Below are 19,647 nucleotides of genomic sequence, written 5' to 3' on the forward strand. Positions count from 1 at the left end.
CATTGTCCTTATATTCTGATATATGCTCGTAATTTACAGCCTTGGATATCAGGGTCGCCACTCCTCTTCACTTCCTGGACCCATGGGAAAAATAGTAAACGTGTTTAAGCCCTTGTTTATTTAATTTAGCATTTTCTGAATCGTTGAGGTGTGTCTCTTGCAGAAAAGCTACTTGGATTTTATCTTTCTTTAGTTTTTATACGATTTTCCCCCTTTTAACTGGATTGAGTACTCCATTTATATTAAAAGATGTTATTTTTAAAGATCTGTTTTGCATCTATGTGATTCCCCGCTCCATTTCTCTCAAAAACCTGGTGCACTTCCCCCTCCCTGCGAAAACCAGCAAGGAATTAACAATTGACATAACAAACATCAAACTAAGAACAGATTGTCCATGTGACTTCCTATGTAGGGGTCTAACTAGTTGACCCTGTTGAGTCACCCAAAGGTGCTCAAAGGAGAAAGTCCCCCTCCTCGGTCCGGAGGGAGAGGCCCTTGCCTGCTCCAGCCACATGTCGAAAAAGTAGAAAAGGAAAAAAACAAAACAAAAAAAACCAAAAGAGTAAAAAATAAAAATAATAATAGAAATTAAAAAAGAAAAATTATTCCTACTGCAAAGGAAAAATATTAATAACGAAAGAAAGAGTAATAATTGAAAAAGGAAAGTGGTCCCAAATGAACCAGTTTCTTCAATAGTTTATCTCCACCACTAATTATGATGAAAATATTTCACCTTTATTTCCGCCGTCTTCAGATTGTGGATTAAGTTCTCTCTATGACCCTGAGGAATCTGCTGATGGTCTCTTGAAAGCTCGGAGCTTTTCCTTGTAACTTGGCTCCCGACCGGCTTTAAATGTGCCCTTTGTCGCTTGTCTGTCCACCCTCGTCCAGGACAGTCATGCCCCTTTTCCACCGTCACAGAGCGGATCAGATCAGTTCGGGTTGGTTCAGATCGGTTCGGGTCTGTTGTGTTTCCATGTACATTTCTGGACCAGCTCTGTAGGCGGGGACTAGAATCCAACTCGTCTTACCACCTGGTGGCGGTAGTGCTCCCTTAAGCTACTTACTAGCCACCACTAAACGTATTAGAAGAAGAACACCCTGAAGGTTTTGTCACACGATGTTGTGGAAAAGATGTCCTGCTCTAATGGAGTACCTCATGAGCTGTAACTTATAAACCTGATTCATAATTCTACCTTACTGCCTTCCCTGCTGCTTTAAACCCATGTGTTTTTCATTTTAGTATAGATTTTTACAATAAAGATGTATTCAAAATATCTTCACTTTTATTATTTGCAGATATGCACAAGGTTCATGTTAAAATTGCAAAACATCACACTGTGCTGTAATCTTTGAAACTGCTTTTACAATAAGATACAGACTTGAAAACAATTAGGTTAAATTTTGTCCTTGAATTTTAAAGATTTGTCTTTCATTAAATTAAAACATAAATTTATTACTTATTAATCTAAAAAAGTTAAGTCTGGTCCTCTGGACATTCAAAAAACAAAACTAACAAAAAACATTTAGTTTATTTATTATAAACTGTATTGTTTGTTTTGTGAATGTCCAGAGGACCAGACTTAACTTTTTAGATTTTTCTACCTGGATTATTGAGCAGCATCAGGATATTAATTAATAAATAGTCAGTTGGTTTGTGAACACCATGGGGTCCTAGAAGAGTTGAAGAGGAGGCTGTTGATGTCTGTGCCTCCCTGGTGAAGATGCTGCTCCCACAACCCTGAAGCAGAAGAGGATGGATGGATGGATGGATGGATGGATGGATGGATGGATGGATAGATGGATGGATGGACGGGTGGCGAAGGAGGAGACCATCAAACAGCAGGAGTGGTCAGTTCAGGTGAACTCCTGCCTGTTTGCTTCAGATCAGCTGTTCAAATCTCTGCAGGTTCAAATAAAAGGTGCACCAGGCAGGACTTTCAGCTGAATCTCTCAGGCCACAGTTGTACGGCCAATAACTGATAAATGATAACTGTCCTTTCTGAATTTTTGACTGTTTTTGTGTCACTTCATCCTAGAACCAAAACATTATAACATAATAACAGTTGAGCAGATTCTAGTAATCTTTTCTTAGGATCCATTAAAGATCAAATGCAATTGGAAATTCTTCTCAATTCCAGTATGAATTTAAACAAACACTATATGAACTTAACATTGTAAAATTTGTTTAGGAAATTTAATGTTCAAGGACACCACTTAAGAAAAAAATTGTTTAATAGTAAAAGTAAGAAGTGAAAAATGTACAAAAATAAAAACTACTGCGTCCAACTAATGATTGTGTCTGTCCCTTGTCTCACGGGCTTCATCCAGAAGAAGACACAAGTGTTGTTCCTGCTGTGTCCGGTTCAGTTCTTCATGTTCATTCAGTGATGAAATAAGACTTTTCTTTACTGGACTCTTTTCTCTTTCTCTTCACTAGAAACAAGAAACAGGTGGTTAATTCAAGCTACATACTGTTTTTGAATAAATGCATGAAACAAAGAAAGGTGCTGCTAACAGCTATAATAGATATATTAATAATAATAAACTGATCAAATAAGAAAATGAAAAATAAATTGATTTAAAAATAATGAAAATGATAATAATGGATATATGAATCAGAAAGTATTATACAGATGCAGATATTCTTTGTCATTCGCACCACATGTGGTACATGTGGTGGATCAAAATTATGTTCACAGGGTCCCAGTTACATCCAACAATAAAATATAAAAGAAAAACAGTAATAAGATCTAAAGATATGAACTAATAAAAACATCAACTAAAAATATGATAAGCTCTAATAGCATAAAAACATTAAACACAATACGCAGAACAGCAGCACGGACATGAGTCTGTGTGAACAGACGAGCACGCATGAACACAGCAACATGAAACAGATCAGCAGCAACATGAAACTGATCAGCAGCAACATGAAACTGATCAGCAGCTACATGAAACTGATCAGCAGCTACATGATGTGATTCTTCACAGTGTTATATATTCATGAGGCTGCACAAACTCAAGTTCATGTTGCTGTTTGACGTATTGTTTTGATTGTTTAATGCTATTAGTGCTTAGTGTTTTATTAGTAGATGTTTTTTAGTTGATATTTTTCTTAGTTCATATCTTAGATCTTATTACTGTTTTTATTTTACGTTTTGTTGTCTGTAACTGGGACCCTGTGTACATAATTTCATCCCAATTCAGTATTTATTCAACATTTTAGTTTTTTACTTTAAAAATAAAATAAATCAAGTCCTTATCGGCACAAATAAAGTGATGTGGAACAGTTGCATCTGTTCTTACCGAGCACAGAAGCTGCAGTGTTGTGCTGCTCTGTGAGGTGCAGCTGGGCTGTGATGGAGACCTGTCAGGTGCAGACTCCTCTCATGGAGCTCTGTCAGGTGCAGACTCCTCTGATGGAGCTCTGTCAGGTGTAGACTCCTCTGATGGAGCTCTGTCAGGTGTAGACTCCTCTGATGGAGCTCTGTCAGGTGTAGACTCCTCTGATGGAGCAGGAGCCGGGAGGCTTGGAGGGTTTAATGTGGAGTTTAGAGATGAACCATCACGCGCTGAAAGACGTTCTGGATAAAATACAGTGAGAAACGGGACCGGAGAACAGTTAGCGTTTATGCAAATTAGCTTAGCATCGTAGCACCGACGTTGTACTATTATGGCGTCAGCCTCTTTTGTTAGTTAAAAATATGTTCAGAACCGATGGGATGAGTAATTTAAAATATGTTTAAAGTTAGAAAACACTCACCATCTTCTATAAATGGTTCAAGTAGAGCAGTAGTCGTGTCCAAACCACCCTCCAATCCTCCATCTAGCTCGCTTTGACTTTTTTCGTCGGCCACCAAGCACAACAACACGTGCACTTCTGCATTTGACCACGGCTTTGATATTATTGTTGTTGTATAGCTTCAAAATACTAAAAGATACGCTCCTCGTGTTATCGCTAATGGCAAGCGGTAGAGAAAAAAATGGTGGATCGGGTTGTTTGGAAAGACTCCACAGACTCCTCCCCCCGACCAATCAGTGACCGACAGTGTTTCTGACGTCACGGCGCGGCTCGCTCGGAACCCTTGAGAAGCCGGGCCAGAATTTAGCGAGGCGAGCCGGTTTCTGGAACAGTGGAAAGACCTCAAACGCGCTTCAACCCGGAAATATCCGACCCGCGCCGTGACGGTGGAAAAGGGGCATCACTGTACCTGCTCCATGAGCTTCTCCGGAGGTTTGATGGTTGTCATGGTGAAGCCTCTTCTCTGCAGGTCCTCTGATGCCTCCTCCACGGTGTCGTAAGTTTTGGTTCTGTTTTCATATCTGACGCGCGCAGCCTGGCTGGGAAGATGTTCTGAAATTGAATATTATTCTCCTTTAATACTTTACGGATTTCTGTATACTCCCTTTGTTTTTTAAGTATGAGAGGTGGATAGTCATGGTCCAGATTTATGTGGTTTTCTTGCCAGTTAAAACCTTTCCCCTGACATGCTTTGCGGAGTATTGTCTCTTTGGTTCTGGAGCTTAAGGACTTAATAATGATGGAGCGTGGTGGTGCGTTTACTGGCGGCTGCGGCCCAACTGATCGGTGGGCTCTTTCAATTTGTAGATCAGGCATGTCGTCATTTAACTCCAGACCTTCACGGAGTAAATTTTCCACAAATGTGATCATCGTTGTTTCTTTCTCGGACCCCTCCGGTACCCCGTACATCCTTATGTTTTCGCGTCTGGAGCGACTCTCCAGATCCAACAATTTATCCTCCATCTTGATCTGTAGTTTTAGCATGGCCGTTATAACGTCTTCCGTGTTTTGGATCCTTTCTTCTGCCTTCTCAATACGTCCTTCCACCTCGTCCATTCTGGTATTTACCTTCACGATTTCTTCTTTTATTGTCTCGAGTTGTTCTTTATTTTCTTGGCGGAACCCTCTTAGTTCTCGCAGAATCAGCTCGGAGTCAGTCATTTTCGTGTGCTACGTCTCGTTTGTTAGCTTAGTTCCGTTAGCAGCTAGCTGTTGCTGCATCCCATCTTTCTCACTCATCTGACCTCAGTCGGCGTTTGTAGTTCAGAGTGGTGGTCTGTCTCTTGTCCCCTTTTTAACGCTTTATATTGCTGGAGTTTCTTCAATTTATATGGGGAAATTTCTCTAATTATTCTGGTTCGTCCAGGAGCTCTCTCGCTATGTGGCCATCATGGGGGTGATCCGCCCCGGAAGTCCCACATTTTGTCATTTTAATATTATTAAATTGCTCTTCATTATAATATTCACTTTCTTTAATTACAGGAAAAAAATTGAATAAAGCAGGTCATCTACATCATATATTTTAAATTCTGAGTCTTCATATGTATTCATATTTTAGTGTTTGTATCCATTTGTATCCATTTTATTAATTTATTTACCAAGTTTTTCAGTTTTTATTTTATTTTATTTTTAATTGTCCCCTCCTGAACTCATATCCAGCAATTAGTCATTATCTAAATAAACCAAGTATTACAATGATCCGTTATCTTTTAAATTTGTTTGTTTTATTACATTTAATGATAAACATAATAAACAGAACTCCAAACCCAAAACCCACGTCAGGCTGGACTCAAGTCATTCGCGGGTCAGAAATGGCCCGTGGGCCACCAGTTGAATAGCACTGCTCTAGACGTTCGTGGCAATTCTTATTTTTCTCATAAGTTGCAGAGGCTCACATTGTTTTCTTGAATATGTAAACATTGTCCAAAAAAACCCCAACATTGTCAAACATCCTGATGCATGCTCAATAATCCAGGTAGAAAAATCTAAAAAAAGTTAAATCTGGTCCTCTGGACAAAAAAGAAAATGTAGAAACGTTTCGTCTTTAATCCGAAAGACTTTCTCAGTCTTCCTCAGACTGAGGAAGTCTTTCGGATGAAAGACAAAACGTTTCTACATTTTTTGTTGTTGTTTTGCTTTGTTTTGTTTTTTGAATGTCCAGAGGACCAGACTTAACTTTTTTAAACATTGTCAAACATTCTCTCAAAATATTCAGAGTTGTTGTGGGTGTGTCATGCCCTTCTTTAACTCATCTATAGCCTGTTGTATTTTGTTATCAGCATCTCCAACTCATCCCAGTAGCTACGACTCTATTTTCATACCTGCAGGGAGCTGTCCTCATGTCCATGTCTAACCCCTCACCTCCAATGGTATATAATCAATATTGGAAAATAACTTATCCAAAGCTGACTGTAACCATTTCTAAAATGCACTTCAGCAGATTAAATTTGTTGGATTGAGTTGGGCTGTGTGCACAAGTTAGACGTGTGTGTATGCTGAATACATTTACATTTTGTATATAATGGTCGTGGGTTGTGGGGGAGAGGGTAATGATGTATCACAATTTCAACAATTTCCTGCATGATCAATAAAGTTCTATCTTATCTTATATTTGGTGTCTGCCCTGCATCACACATTTAGTGCAATAATGTCCAAAAGTTTATTAATTTGTTATATGCTATGATCTTTATGCGGGGCAAGCCACCCTGCTTAGATAATGCTGGAGGAAACGTTGCAGGGGTTACCTTCCAGTGGATCATGGGCAAATGATTTCCCAGTAAAGCTGAACTTTGTTGGTTTTTGTTTTTGTTTTGTTAAACGTGCTTTCTTGCAGATTTGATTATGTTTGTTTAGTTGTTGTTCTGGTAACACTTATCAATGTTGTTGCAGATGTTTGGTAGGACCATTGCCAATTCAGGGTCTAGCAGGCACAGTAAATATGTTGAAGGCATTGAAGACATGACGGTAAGAAAATCCGAGTTCCAGTAGGTCAGAGTTGGAGTCAGAACTTCTCATGTGTTATAACATTGTGATGATTTGATTCTAGATGTTTGGATGCTTCGCCCTCACTGAGCTGAGCCACGGCAGCAACACCCGAGCTATGAGAACTACTTCTACATACGACCCGTCTACCGAGGTACACATCCAGATACACACCAATATCTGCTTGCCTTAATATCATCTGCTGCCTGGAGCTGAAAGTGGACAAACAGGTTTTTACCTGTGTCTCTGTTTGCATGAAACTATTTAGCTAAATACTTCATGAAGCAGTGTATGAATATTAATTAATCTTTCAATTCAGTTTATTTATATAGCGCCAAGTCACAACAAAGTCATCTCAGAGCACAATAAGGTAGCAACACCTTGCTTTAATTTAAAATTGGAGCTTTCATTTTGTGAACCATTCTTTTCCAACCAGTGTTTTAAGATGGTAATAGTTTGTACAGAGAGCTTTGTCCAGCTGACAATAAGAACATAAAAATATCTGTGCTTGAAACACCAAAGAAAAATGTGTGAAGTAGCTGTTTATTTTGGTGTACATTTAATTCATTTCAATTCAGTTTATTTATATAGCACTAAGTCACAACAGAAGTCAACTCAAGGCACTGAACAGAAACATTCATATATAAAAAGAACAAGTGAACAGAAACATTCATATATAAAAAGAATAAGTGAACAGAAACATTCATATACAAAAATAATTTAACAGTATCCGAGGAGCAGACTGCTTTGAATTTAACTCCATTGCAGAACTCCCATCTTGAGCAAGCATGAACGCAACAATGGAAAGGAAAAACTCCCTCATGAGGAAGAAACCTTTAGCAGAACCAGGCTCAGGACAAGTGGCCATCTGCTTTGACCGGCTGGGTTTGAGAGGAACAGGAAACAATGACACAATGGCAGATCCAGAAACACGTTAAGATATAAATAGTATTAAATTAAAACTTCAATTTTAGGAAATCATTTAAGGAAATGAGGTCATGAGCATGTTGAGCATGGACTTGGAGCAGCTCTATCACTTTCATTCAGAGATTTTGCTTTTGGAAACTTTAATTCCTCTTTTTTTGGATGCAAATCACATTTTTTGGATGATTGTTTCCTCTGGTATTGGATGCTGTGCAGCTGGAAGGAATTTTACTGAAACTTTTTTTAGTTTTGGACATTTGTTATGATGCGTAACCATGGCAACAATGCAGTTTTCTACGACCAACAGCAGCTGATTAACATCTGTAGTATACTAAGGCTAGGTTAGCTTCAGTTAGCTTCAGAGCTCCACTACAGTCAATTTTTTAATAACGGGTTCTCACTTTTTCGAGCTACTTGACAGATATGTGACAGAGGTACTGTGTTGGAGATGGTCTAATCAGTGACATGAGACGTTAATTTTCTTTGACCCATCAAAATGAATGTGGTCATTTATTAACAGAATCAAAATTTAACATCAAAACATTGTACACTTGATTATGCTATCGACTGATTAATAAAACTTGGCACATTTTACTTAATAAAAACAACAGACATTTCTGAAGATATCTGGATTAATTACTGGCAAGATAGAAGTTTAAAGATGGGAAATGAAGGAGTTTAAATGGAGAGAAAATGGGTGGATGAGGATGTATGTCTGTAGACCAGAACAACACCCTCCTTTCAAGCGCAGTTCGCCCGCGGTACAATGGTAGTGAAGCTCGTGACGACTCTTTACCTTGGCAGAGGATGAATCAGCTGCGGTCAAGAGGTCCCTGGCACGCTACCTTTCAGCGTCTCCTCAGGGCGGCTGCGACTCGGCAGAAGTTGTGAGATAATCCGTTCCACAGAACAAACTTCCTCAGCAGTTATAGGGCATTCGCCGGGTGGAGCCACAGCGAGGCGTTGTGGCTCCGACAGGAACTCCAGCCGAACTCCATCAGAACCAGCTTCAGAGCTTTCTCCAGAACTGAACTTCTCCCAACTAGCTCCAGCACTTCAGAACTTTCTCCAGCACTGAACTTTCTAACTAGAACCTTCCCTCCGAACTACTGGAACTAGGAAGTGTCGACTTTTAAAGAGTTCTGCTTCCGGTCACTTTTGGGAAGTCCTGATTGGTTGAAAGAACCAACAGGGGTGTGGTTTTAGTGACGTCAGACGGTCATTACAAGTCAGAAAAACAGCGGAGATGTTTAGGAACAGACAGAGAAATGTTTTGACGAAGAGAGAAAAACTACAGGTGTCAGTTCTCTTGTTCCTGTCTGAGAGGTTTAAAAACAAGACAGTTCGTTCCAATAACTTGTTTGCGACTGTCTCCAACTTTTGACCGACATCACACCTTTCTCATTTCAGACAGAAGATCAAAAATGCATAATTACTTTGTAACATAGACATTTAACTAGATTTCTTCTTTGAATGAGGATTAAAAATCATTAATACTGTTTCCCAGTTTATTTAAAATGAGTGGTTCACTTCAACATTTAAAAATGGTATGAACTAAACACACTTTTGATTATCAAGATATTGTAAAATAGTAATGATAATATGAAAAAGAGAGTGTTCTTTCAATTGATTAGTTCAGAATACAATTAGAAAGTCTCTGGATGAGCTAATTTGTATTTCTGGATTCAAATCAATGAAATAACAGTTCCTGTCCCATGAAGGTCTTCACAGGCAGGTTTGACCGGAGGCCGAGTTCACTACACATCTCAAAAGCTCCAATTAAAGCTGTGTCCCAATCCAATGGCTGCATCCTTCAAAGGACCCGGCCCACCCGGTCAACGTAGGCTGGGTCCTTCAAAGACCACGTAGACCGGAAGTCAGCGGCTGTGAATTGGGACAAGTCTAGCCTTCAGGGTTACGTTAGTGTATGTCTTGTCACCTAGCAACCGTGACAGAGCTCAGCCAAAGAAAGAATGGAGATCGAAATGTTGTTGTTTTTACTGCGTTTTTAATTCTAGAGGAAATACTGGAACTTTATCGTTGCTGGCGGCATGTTTTGTATCTTCTGCTGAAAGACAATCATATCCAGGTAACTTACTTTTTTTGGTCTACAAACTTTCAAGGAATAAATGTTAACTTCAGCTAGTTTCATGAGTAATTTCAGTGACTGACAGACTAATGTATTAACTTTATTAACTTGTGCATAATAAAATCTAAATTGATCTTATTAAATTATTAATAATTTAATATATTCTAATCGTTAACTTATCTTAAATTTAGAATACAGCATAACATTTTCCAATATTTTATTTTATAAAATCCATTGGTAAATAAAGTGGCTGTAAAAATGTTAAAAACAGGGTCTTGCAAAACGATATGTTTGGCGTAAAAGCAACACAGCTCATCACCCTGAACACACCATCCCCACTGTCAAACATGGTGGTGGCAGCATCATGGTTTGGGGCTGCTTTTTGTCAGTAGGGACAGGGAAGATGGTCAGAATTGATGGGAAGATGGATGGGGCCAAATACAGGACCATTCTGGAAGAAAACCTGTTTGAGTCTGCAAGAGACCTGAGACTGGGACGGAGATTTATCTTCCAACAAGACAATGATCCAAAACATAAAGCTAAATCTACAATGGAACGGTTCACAAATAAACATATCCAGGTGTTGGAATGGCCAAGTCAAAGTCCAGACCTGAATCCAGTGGAGAATCTGTGGAAAGAGCTGAAGACTGCTATTCACAAACGCTACTGTAGTGAACTAGGCCTCCGACCAAAACCTGCCTCTGAAGACCTTCATGGGACAGGAACTGTTATTTCATTGATTTGAATATAGAAATACAAATTAGCTCATCCAGAGACTGTCTAATTGTATCCTAAAGTAATCAATTGAAAGAACACTCTTCTTTTATATTATCATCACTATTTTACAATATCTTGGTAAATCAAAAGTGTGTTTAGTTCATATCATTTCTAAATGTTGAAGTGAACCACTCATTTTAAATCAACTGTGAAACAGTATTAATGATTTTTAATGCTCATTTAAATTGGAAATCAAGATAAAATGTCTATTTTACAAAGTAATTATGCATTTTTGATCTTCTTTCTAAATGAGAAAGTAGTGATGTCGGTCAAAAGTCAGAGGGAAGTTATTGGAACGAAGTGTCGTGTTTTTAAAACTCTCAGACAGTAAATAAGAAAACTGGCACCTGTAAGTCTGTAATTTCTCCAAAATATTTTCTCGTCTGTAACTAACTGTTCTCAAAGCATTCCTGCTGTTTTCTTGACTTGTAATGACCCTCTGACATCACTAGAACCACCCCTGTTGTTGCTTCAACCAATCAGGAGGTCCTAAAGTGAGAACTTTTTAAAAGTCGACACTTCCTGGAATTATTCGGTTCTAGCAGTTCTGGAGTTCTAGCAGTTCTGTAGAGCGCTGGAGTTCTGGAGTGGAGTTCTGGAGTCAGTGCTGCAGTTCTACAGTTCTCAGTCTTGAGTTGAACTCAGTGTGATGGAGTCATCCATCTCTGTAGGAGTCACGGCGCCTCGCTGTGACTTCACCCGGCGAATGCCCTACAACTTCTGAGGAAGTTTGTTCTGTTGAACGGAGTATCTCACGACTTCTGCCGAGTCACAGCCGCCCTGAGGAGACGCTGAAAGGTAGCATGCCAGGGACCTCTTGACCGTAGCGGACCCATCCTCTGCCAAGGTAAAGAGTCATCACAAGCTTCACGCACTAAGTGGACCGAGGGCGAGCTGCGTTTGAAAGGAGCGTGCTGTTCTGGTCTACAGACATACATTTTCCTTCAAAACCTCTCCCTTTAAACTCCTCCATTTTTCCCATAACTAATCTAGAGGCCTTCAGAAATGTCTGTTGTTTTTATTAAGTAAATTATTATATTCATTGCAAGGAAGAATGGGCAAAAATTTCAGTCTCTCGATGTGCAAAACTGATAGAGACATACCCCAAGCGACTTGCAACTATAATTTCAGCAAAAGGCGGCGCTACAAAGTATTAACGTAAGGGGGCCAAATAATATGCACACCCCACTTTTCAGTTTTTTATTTGTTAAAAAAGTGTGACACATCCAATAAATATCATTCCACTTCACGATTGTGTCCCACTTGTTGTTGATTCTTCACAAAAAAACAAAATTTTATATATTTATGTTTGTAGCCTGAAATGTGGCAAAAGGTTGAAAAGTTCTAGGGGGCCGAATACTTTCGCAAGGCACTATATCAAAAACAAATATCTAATATTTACTAAAAAGAAACATATTTGACACTGTTCATTATTGAAATAGTACAGTTAAAGTAAAGTCACTTATTTTAGTATTTTGAGTATAGAGCTACAGATTGAGGTGGGATGGATAGGTCATGAGTTAGAGGGGAAATGAGAGCCCAGGTGGTCGCAAATTTTTCCAAAAAGAAATGTAAGAAGTTCTTGCACAGCTCAGTCGAGGCTTCCAGAGGTGATGGTTCAGTGAGGTAGAGAACAGAGTTTAGGGTTGAGAAGAGGACACGTGGGTTGTAAGAGTTTGAGGTTATGATATCAGAAAAGTATTTGAATTTAGCAGCTTTTACTGCTTTGTGATAACGGCGCCAACTCTCTTTAAGTATTTGAAAAGAGACCTGCAGCCTGTCTTTCCTCCATTTGTGCTCCGCCCTCCTACATTGCTGCCTAACGGCCTTGGTGACGTCACTCAGCCAAGGTTCTGCTCTGAGTTTTGATTTTCTAGTTTTAACAGGAGCGACATGATCCAGAGTCTTTAAGCAGACAGAGTTGAACTGGGATGTCAGCTCTTCAGTGGTGGTAGTGAGAAACACCGGGGGCTGACTTATCATTTCAGAGTTATAAGCATCTGTGAAATGTGCGGCAGTGAAGTGGTTAATGGTCTGGCTTCGATGTGCAGGACTGCACGGCTTAGGAGTTAGATGGGGGAGGGTGAACTCAAACTGGACTGGCATGTGGTCTGAAAAATCATTATCACCAATTTCAAGATTACTAACAGTCACATCACGAGTTAAAACAAGGTCCAGTGTATGTCCGCACTCTTGGGTGGGACTGTTTACATGAGGCGTTAGATTAAATGAGTCCAATAAATCTAAAAAGTCCTTAACCAAGGGCTTTTCCTGACAGCACACATGCAAATTAAAGTCCCCAATAATGAAAACATGATCATATTTCAGTGTGATTTCAGCCAAGAAATCTTAAAACTCATTTATGAAATCCTTAGAGCGAGGTGGGCGGTAGACGATCGCACATAAAGTCGAAGGCGAACGACCGAGTTCAAAGACGCTCAGCTCAAAGCTGGCGCGGGAAACTGGGATGGGCAGTTGTTTATAGTCAAAAGTTGGTTTACATATTGTTAATAATCCACCACCGCGCCTACCTGATGGCCGCGGTGCGTTGAAATACAGATAGTTCGGTGGCAATAATTCTGTCAAGGTGTTGGACTCACCTGGAGACATCCAAGCCTCTGTGATGCAGAGGAAGTCCAAATTGTGCTCTTGAAAGTAGTCCCTGAGGATAAAAGTTTTGTTGGTAATAGATCTTGCGTTGACCAAACACATCCGGATACTGTCCAAAGTGGACCCAGCAGCGGTGGAGTTTGCGCGCGCCAATGGCCGCAGGCTTTCAATAACAGCCCCCCCGGATCGGCCCGTGCAGCGCACCGGCCGACAACTCCGGTTGTTTACCTGGTCCAGGCACGCAGGAAGCTGGCGTTGGAAACCATGACCACCAGCTGAAGAGGAAGATGCGGTGCGCAGGGCTTTAAGCTTTACCAGCCGCCCAGCACGTTTTCCCCGGCGTCTGTAGCGATATCTGTGGGCAGGCAAGTGAGGAGGCCAGCCGAGGTAAACTGGCACGTTTGCCAGCAGTGGGGGATGAGGTGGTGGTGGTGGTGGGGGGGGGGGGGGGTCCAGAGTTACGCTCATATTGGTCCAAATAAATGACAACGGCGGCAGAAAATCGAAGATCCAGAAGCTGTTGTCGGTCATACACCCGCAGCGAGTTTATGTCCCAGATAAAAAACGAACAAAACACAAATAATCTGAACACCATTAGCAGAGGTGGATTGCAAGCCATGTACACGGGTGCCATCTTACCAGAAGTCGAGTGATGACGAGGTAAGATATTAAATGAGTCCAAGTAATTTTTTATTTAAGAGTTTATCAGTTTTTCTAGAACCTTGGCTAAAATGCAGAGTTTAGAGATTGGTCGATAGTTGTTCAGTGAGCTGGGGTCACCTCTCTTCAGCAAAGGAAGAACAAAGGCTGTTTTCCAAGCATCTGGGATTGAGTTTTGGCTTATGGAAAGATTAAAGATGGGTCACAGGGACTGTGATAATATGAGCAGCCAGCCTTAAGAAATAAGGTGGAAGTTCATCTGGTCCCCCTGATTTTTTAGGATCATGACTTTTTAACAGTTTATTTACCTCATTAACTGAGAACCAAGAAAAAGAAAATGTGTGATTAACTGAGGATTGACTTGTAGGAGGGATTGAATTGTAGAAGTTTGGTTATTAAGTGAAGTGGCTGATTTTCCATTAGTAACTATGTCAAATAAAGAACTAGAAGCAACAAAATGTTTGTTGAAACAGTTCAGGATCTCATGCTTATTTGACACAGGAACAGAGTTAACAAGAATTTGTGATGGGAGGTCAGATGATTGGGGGCTGCCTGAGAGAGATTTGATAGTTTTCTAGACTCTGTTAGGGTCAATTAGATTTTTGGAGGTCTGAGATAAGAACTAGTTGCGTTTTGCTGCGTTGATGGCAGTTGTGCATTTATTCCTCATCTGTCAAAAACTCAACCAATCAGTGTCTGAGCCAGATTTTCTGGCTGTGGCCCAAAGATGATCTCTCCTCTGTAGGAGGTCAGCTAGCTCTGGAGTAAACCAGGGGCTGTCTCGTCCCTTTATTCTGAACTGACGAAAAGGAGCATGTTTGTTCACAAAATAAATTAAACTATTATGAAATTATTATCAAGCGGAGTTCACGTCGTCGGCTAGTAGAATACAATGCCAGTCAAAGTGGAATAGATCCCAGAGGAATGACTGTTCACAAAACTGTTTCAGATCCCTTTTTTTTATTAATCTGGGCTTAGAAGGTGGAAGTTTAATGTCTCTGAGAGCTGCTATTACACAATGATCACTTAAAATGTCAGCGAATACACCTTTACCAGGGAATTTGTGAGGCATATTTGTTAGAAACAGGTCTAAGATGGAAGATTTTTCAGGATGGTTTTTGTTTGGTCTAGTGGGAGAGTCTATCATTTGGGTTAGATTGAGTGACGGGCGAATTTATCACAGAGGGGGGTCGACTTATCACAATCAATGTTGAAATCTCCTGCCAAACAAAATCTCTTTGAATTTTAAACTTCCAAGGAATTCTATCAGGAGGACAGAGCCTCAGGTGTTGCTGAGGGGGGACAATAACAACCCACTACAGATAAGATCTGGCCTCCATTGAAAGTGATGTTTTACAGCTAAGGCCTCAAACTTTTGTGGAATTATTTTAGCAGACACAAGACTAGCAACCAGAGAATCTCTGATGTAAATAGCAACTCCACTCCCCCCTTTTTCGACAATGAAAGCGATAGATGTTATATCCATTGATTACCAGGTCGTTATTCAGTACAGATTTGTTGAGCCAGGTTTCAGAGATGAATATTACATCTGTCCCAGAAAGACTGACCAGAATTTTCAAGGCATCAAGGTTTCTCAGAAGGCTACGAGTGTTTACATGCATGAAATGAAGTCTTGACATTTCAACATTTTTCAGTTGGATCATCTGGACAGTCTTTTTTTTTTGTGCTGAAACGTTTCGCCTTCGAGCCGGAAGGCTTTATCAGTCAAGGAAACACACAACACAAAACTGATTCTTCCTCCCACAGCTTACTCCAAAGTGGAACAAACCAATTTTGTTGGTGCTAAGATGGTCTCTGTGGCATGCCCACTTCTCCATTGCTTGCCCTTTTCCTTGTTGACAGTTGTGTCAAACTGGTTGAAAACAAAGTCCATGCTCAATAATCAAGGTATACGATTCAACATTTTTCAGTCAGATCATCTGGACAGTCTTTTTTTGTGCTGAAACGTTTCGCCTTTGATCCAGAAGGCTTCATCAGTCAAGGAAACACACAACACAAAACTGATTCTTTATCCCACAGCTTACTCCAAAGTGGAACAAACCAATTTTGTTGGTGCTAAGATGGTCTCTGTGGCACGCCTCCTCCTCCATTGCTTGCCCTCTTCCTTGTTGACAGTCGTGTCAAATTGGTTGAAAACAACAAAGTCCATACTCATGACTGATTAAGCCTTCTGGATCGAAGGCAAAAACGTTTCAGCACAAAAAAAAAAAGACTGTCCAGATGATCTGACTGAAAAATGTTGAATTGTTTACCTGGATTATTGAGCATGGACTTTGTTGAAGTCCTGACATTTTTAAAGTTTTTTGGTGTACTATAATTAGTGGGGGGGTCCAGGGTTGGGCTGAATCCCTGAGAGCAATAACAACATTATTATCAGACATTTTCTTGAGTTTTTCGTGACTGATGTGTAATTACAGGAGTTAGTATTGTGACAATTAGCCCCCATATTTGAACCATGAGAAACATTAATGAAGACGCGATCATTCAGAACCCAAAAACAGTGAAAGTTGCAGTGATGGACAGATCCAGGTATATTAACAAGATTCAGTGACTCCAGATGGTCTGAGATCTGAAAATAATGACAATAATATGAATGGTGCAGAAAAGTCTCAGACCATAAAGTGTCACAAATCAAATGGACAAACAAGTCAGACGAGGTGGCCCTACTGCAGTTTGAGTTGGGCTGAGGGGGGCTCCGGCCCCCCTGCGAAGATGGATGGATGTTCCCATGAGAAACAGAAGTTGGGTCCTGGATCAACAGATAGAAACAGATAAATTGCAGCAAATAGCAGAGTGAACTGCCAGAAAATCCTCCCGAAATGAAAGGCATGGTCCTAGGTCATTTCAGGCCAACAGGGGACAACAACGTGATCCAGTATAAAAATAATTATTATCCAGGTGAGTTTAGATGGAGGCCTGCAGTAACTCAGATGCAAAATCCGCACTTTTCTCGAGCATCACTTAGCGCTGCTCTTCCGCTTCTCTGCACGTCACCTCCGCACCCCACAGCACGAGAGGCACCCCCGGTGAAAAACGACGAGACTGACCAGAGAGGCTGAAGTCATCACTGGTCCGGTCCAGTTCTGCACCAGTCTGGTTCTAGTGCTCCACAGCACGAGAGTCGAAGTGGCTGAAGTTTTCCCTGGCCTGGTTATGCTCCGGTTCGGTTCTGGCGGCGTTAGAAAGCATCAGAGCGTCTCCTCCAGGCGAACACAGTGATTCCATGGAGGTGGACAGTCCTGCAGGACCACGCTTTACACAGAACTGTGTCAACTGTTGAAACTGTGCCTGCAGTCAACCTACTTCACATATGGGGAGCAAAATTTCAGGCAGAAACATGGGTGTGCTATGGGGTCTCCAGTTTCTCTTATTGTTGCCAACCTATACATGGAAGAGGTAGAAAAGAGAGCCTTGACGTCCTTTTTTTCAGGGACACCACCAAGTAAGTCATTGGTTCAGGTATGTTGATGGCACCTGGGTTAAAATTAAATCTCAGGATGTCCAACATTTTACTGACCACATCATCTCTGTGGATAAATACATCAAGTTCACACGAGAAGATGTAAAAAATGGCAGGTTGGCTTTCTTGGACTGTGAGGTCTCAGTCTCTGATAGAGGACATTTTCAAACAGAGGTCTACCACAAACCCACCCACACAGACCAGTAGACTCCCATCACCCTTTGGAGTACAAGTTAGGAGTCATCAGGACTCTGTACCACAGAGCAGACAGCGTCTGCACTAACTCAGGAGCCAGGCAGAAGGAGAAATCCCACACAAGACAGGCTCTAGAGCAATGTGGATATCCTAACTGGGCCTTCCTGAAGGCAGAGAAGAAATCCAAACAGGACTCCAGTTAGCCATCAGGTGAAAAGGAGGAACCCAGACCAGTGGTCATTCCGTATGTTGAGGGAGTATCAGAAAAAATGAGACGTTTATTTTCTAAACACAACGTCCCAGTGGCTTTTAAACCCCAAAATACATTACAGCAAAGACTGGTTCATTCCAAAGATCCAGTCCCCCGGCACAAACAGAGTAATATTGTATATGCTATTCAGTGTCAGGAGGGCAGTGATCAGTCTTACATCGGGGAAACTAAACAGCCACTGGCCAAAAGGATGACCCAGCACAGAAGAGCAACAACATTAGGCCAGGACTCTGCGATCTACACTCATGTCCAGGCCAGTGGTCACTCTTTCAGGGACGAAGATGTTCACATCCTGGATAGAGAGGAACGATGGTTTGAGAGAGGAGTAAAGGAGGCCATCTTTGTGAAAAGAAATCATCCATCATTAAACGGGTGGAGGCCTCCAGGTTCAACTGTCCCCCTCTTACAATGCTGTTATTGCTAGTATCACTCAGCCTCCTGTGAATAGTAAACAGCCATCAGTGTGCTAATGATCCATCGTTAGGCTGATGGTCCTTCTTGATCATGTGAGCAGCTGGTTTTGGTTGTCAGCAGCAAAACTGGTTGATCCACTCTGAGAAGGTGCTATTTATAAGTCTGAGCTGAATACAGCACCTCAGACTGAGGAAGTCTTTCGGATGAAAGACGAAACGTTTCTACAATTTTTTTATTTTGCTTTGTTTTGTTTTTTGAATGTCCAGAGGACCAGATTTAACTTTTTTAGATCCTCCCTAAGATGTATTCTCAGTTTGTTATCATTTATTATGGCTTGTAGTGGTATTGTGAGTGACTTAGCACATTCTGTATCTTTCCATTTAGCTGCGTATAACAGATTGCATTTGCTGAGTAGAATTTTTAGCTGTGCTGCAAAATAATAGCTCTTAAGGCAGGGTAATGCTTACTCCCCTCGATCCTTGGATAACTGCAAGGTTCTAAACTTAATCAGTGGTCTTCTTCCTTGCCACATGTATTTCAAAATCATTTTATCCCATTCTGCAAAGTCCTTTTCTTTCATTTCAACTGAGTTGTAAATAAATAGCGCAACCTTGGTAAGACATTTGTTTTAATAATTTCTTCTCTTGATGTTAAACTTGTAAAGGGAACTAAACTCCACCTTCCCATATCCAACTTAATTCTAGACACTAGAGGTAATTCAGAAATTTCGATTCTGATACCCAACTAAATTTTTCCTTAATTAATTGATCTGGTTCATAGTCGAAGGTGAGGACTTTGGTTTTCTTTGTGTTTAATTTTAATAGCACTCATTCATTGCGTTCATTAGTGCGTTCATTAGTGCTGGAATCAACTTGCTTGGTTGTGATAAGTAAATCAATATATCATCCACAAATAATGCTATCTTTTGTTCCCCTCCCTCCATGTGTATACCCTTTATATTTTCATTCTGTTTTATCCATTGGTTTAGAGGTTCCAGATATAATGCGAATAAGAGTTGGCTATTGGAGCAACCCTGTTGGCACCCTTGTTGTAATGTAAAAGCATTTGAAAAATTCCCATTAATTTTTATCTTAGCTGTGGGTTGGTAATATAACAGTTGTATAGTTTTAATAAATGTTTTTCTAAATCCAAATTTTTCTAGCACCTTATGTAAGAAAATCCATCTTACCCAGTCAAAGGCTTTTTCCGCATCCAATCCCAGTATTACAGCCTCTATTCCTCTTTTAGTGACATTTTGCATTACCAGCAACGTGCGCCTAATATTATCCTGTGTCTGTCTCTGCTTTATGAATCCAGTTTGATACAAATCAATTATGTCTGGCAAAATCACTTCTAACCATTGTTGTGGATAGAATACCACGTCGTGTTCAAAACGGCGGAGGCGTCGCCCTTCGTATAAAAGATTTATTTGACACAAC

The 19,647-nt window shown here is 40.5% G+C and overlaps 1 protein-coding gene across 1 annotated transcript in view; it reads left to right on the forward strand.

Moving 5' to 3' along the window:
- The window catches only part of acox3 (acyl-CoA oxidase 3, pristanoyl), a gene marked incomplete in the record, with an annotated part of 494,152 nt that overhangs the window by 153,485 nt on the left and 321,020 nt on the right, over positions 1-19,647 (forward strand). The window contains 2 exon segments of the mRNA XM_037681288.1: positions 6,695-6,769; positions 6,852-6,941. Of these exon segments, the coding sequence (XP_037537216.1) occupies positions 6,695-6,769; positions 6,852-6,941 (165 nt within the window).

This window comes from Nematolebias whitei, chromosome 1 (genome assembly GCF_014905685.2).
Source record: "Nematolebias whitei isolate Nwh7 chromosome 1, NemWhi1, whole genome shotgun sequence".
Lineage (NCBI taxonomy): Eukaryota > Metazoa > Chordata > Actinopteri > Cyprinodontiformes > Rivulidae > Nematolebias > Nematolebias whitei.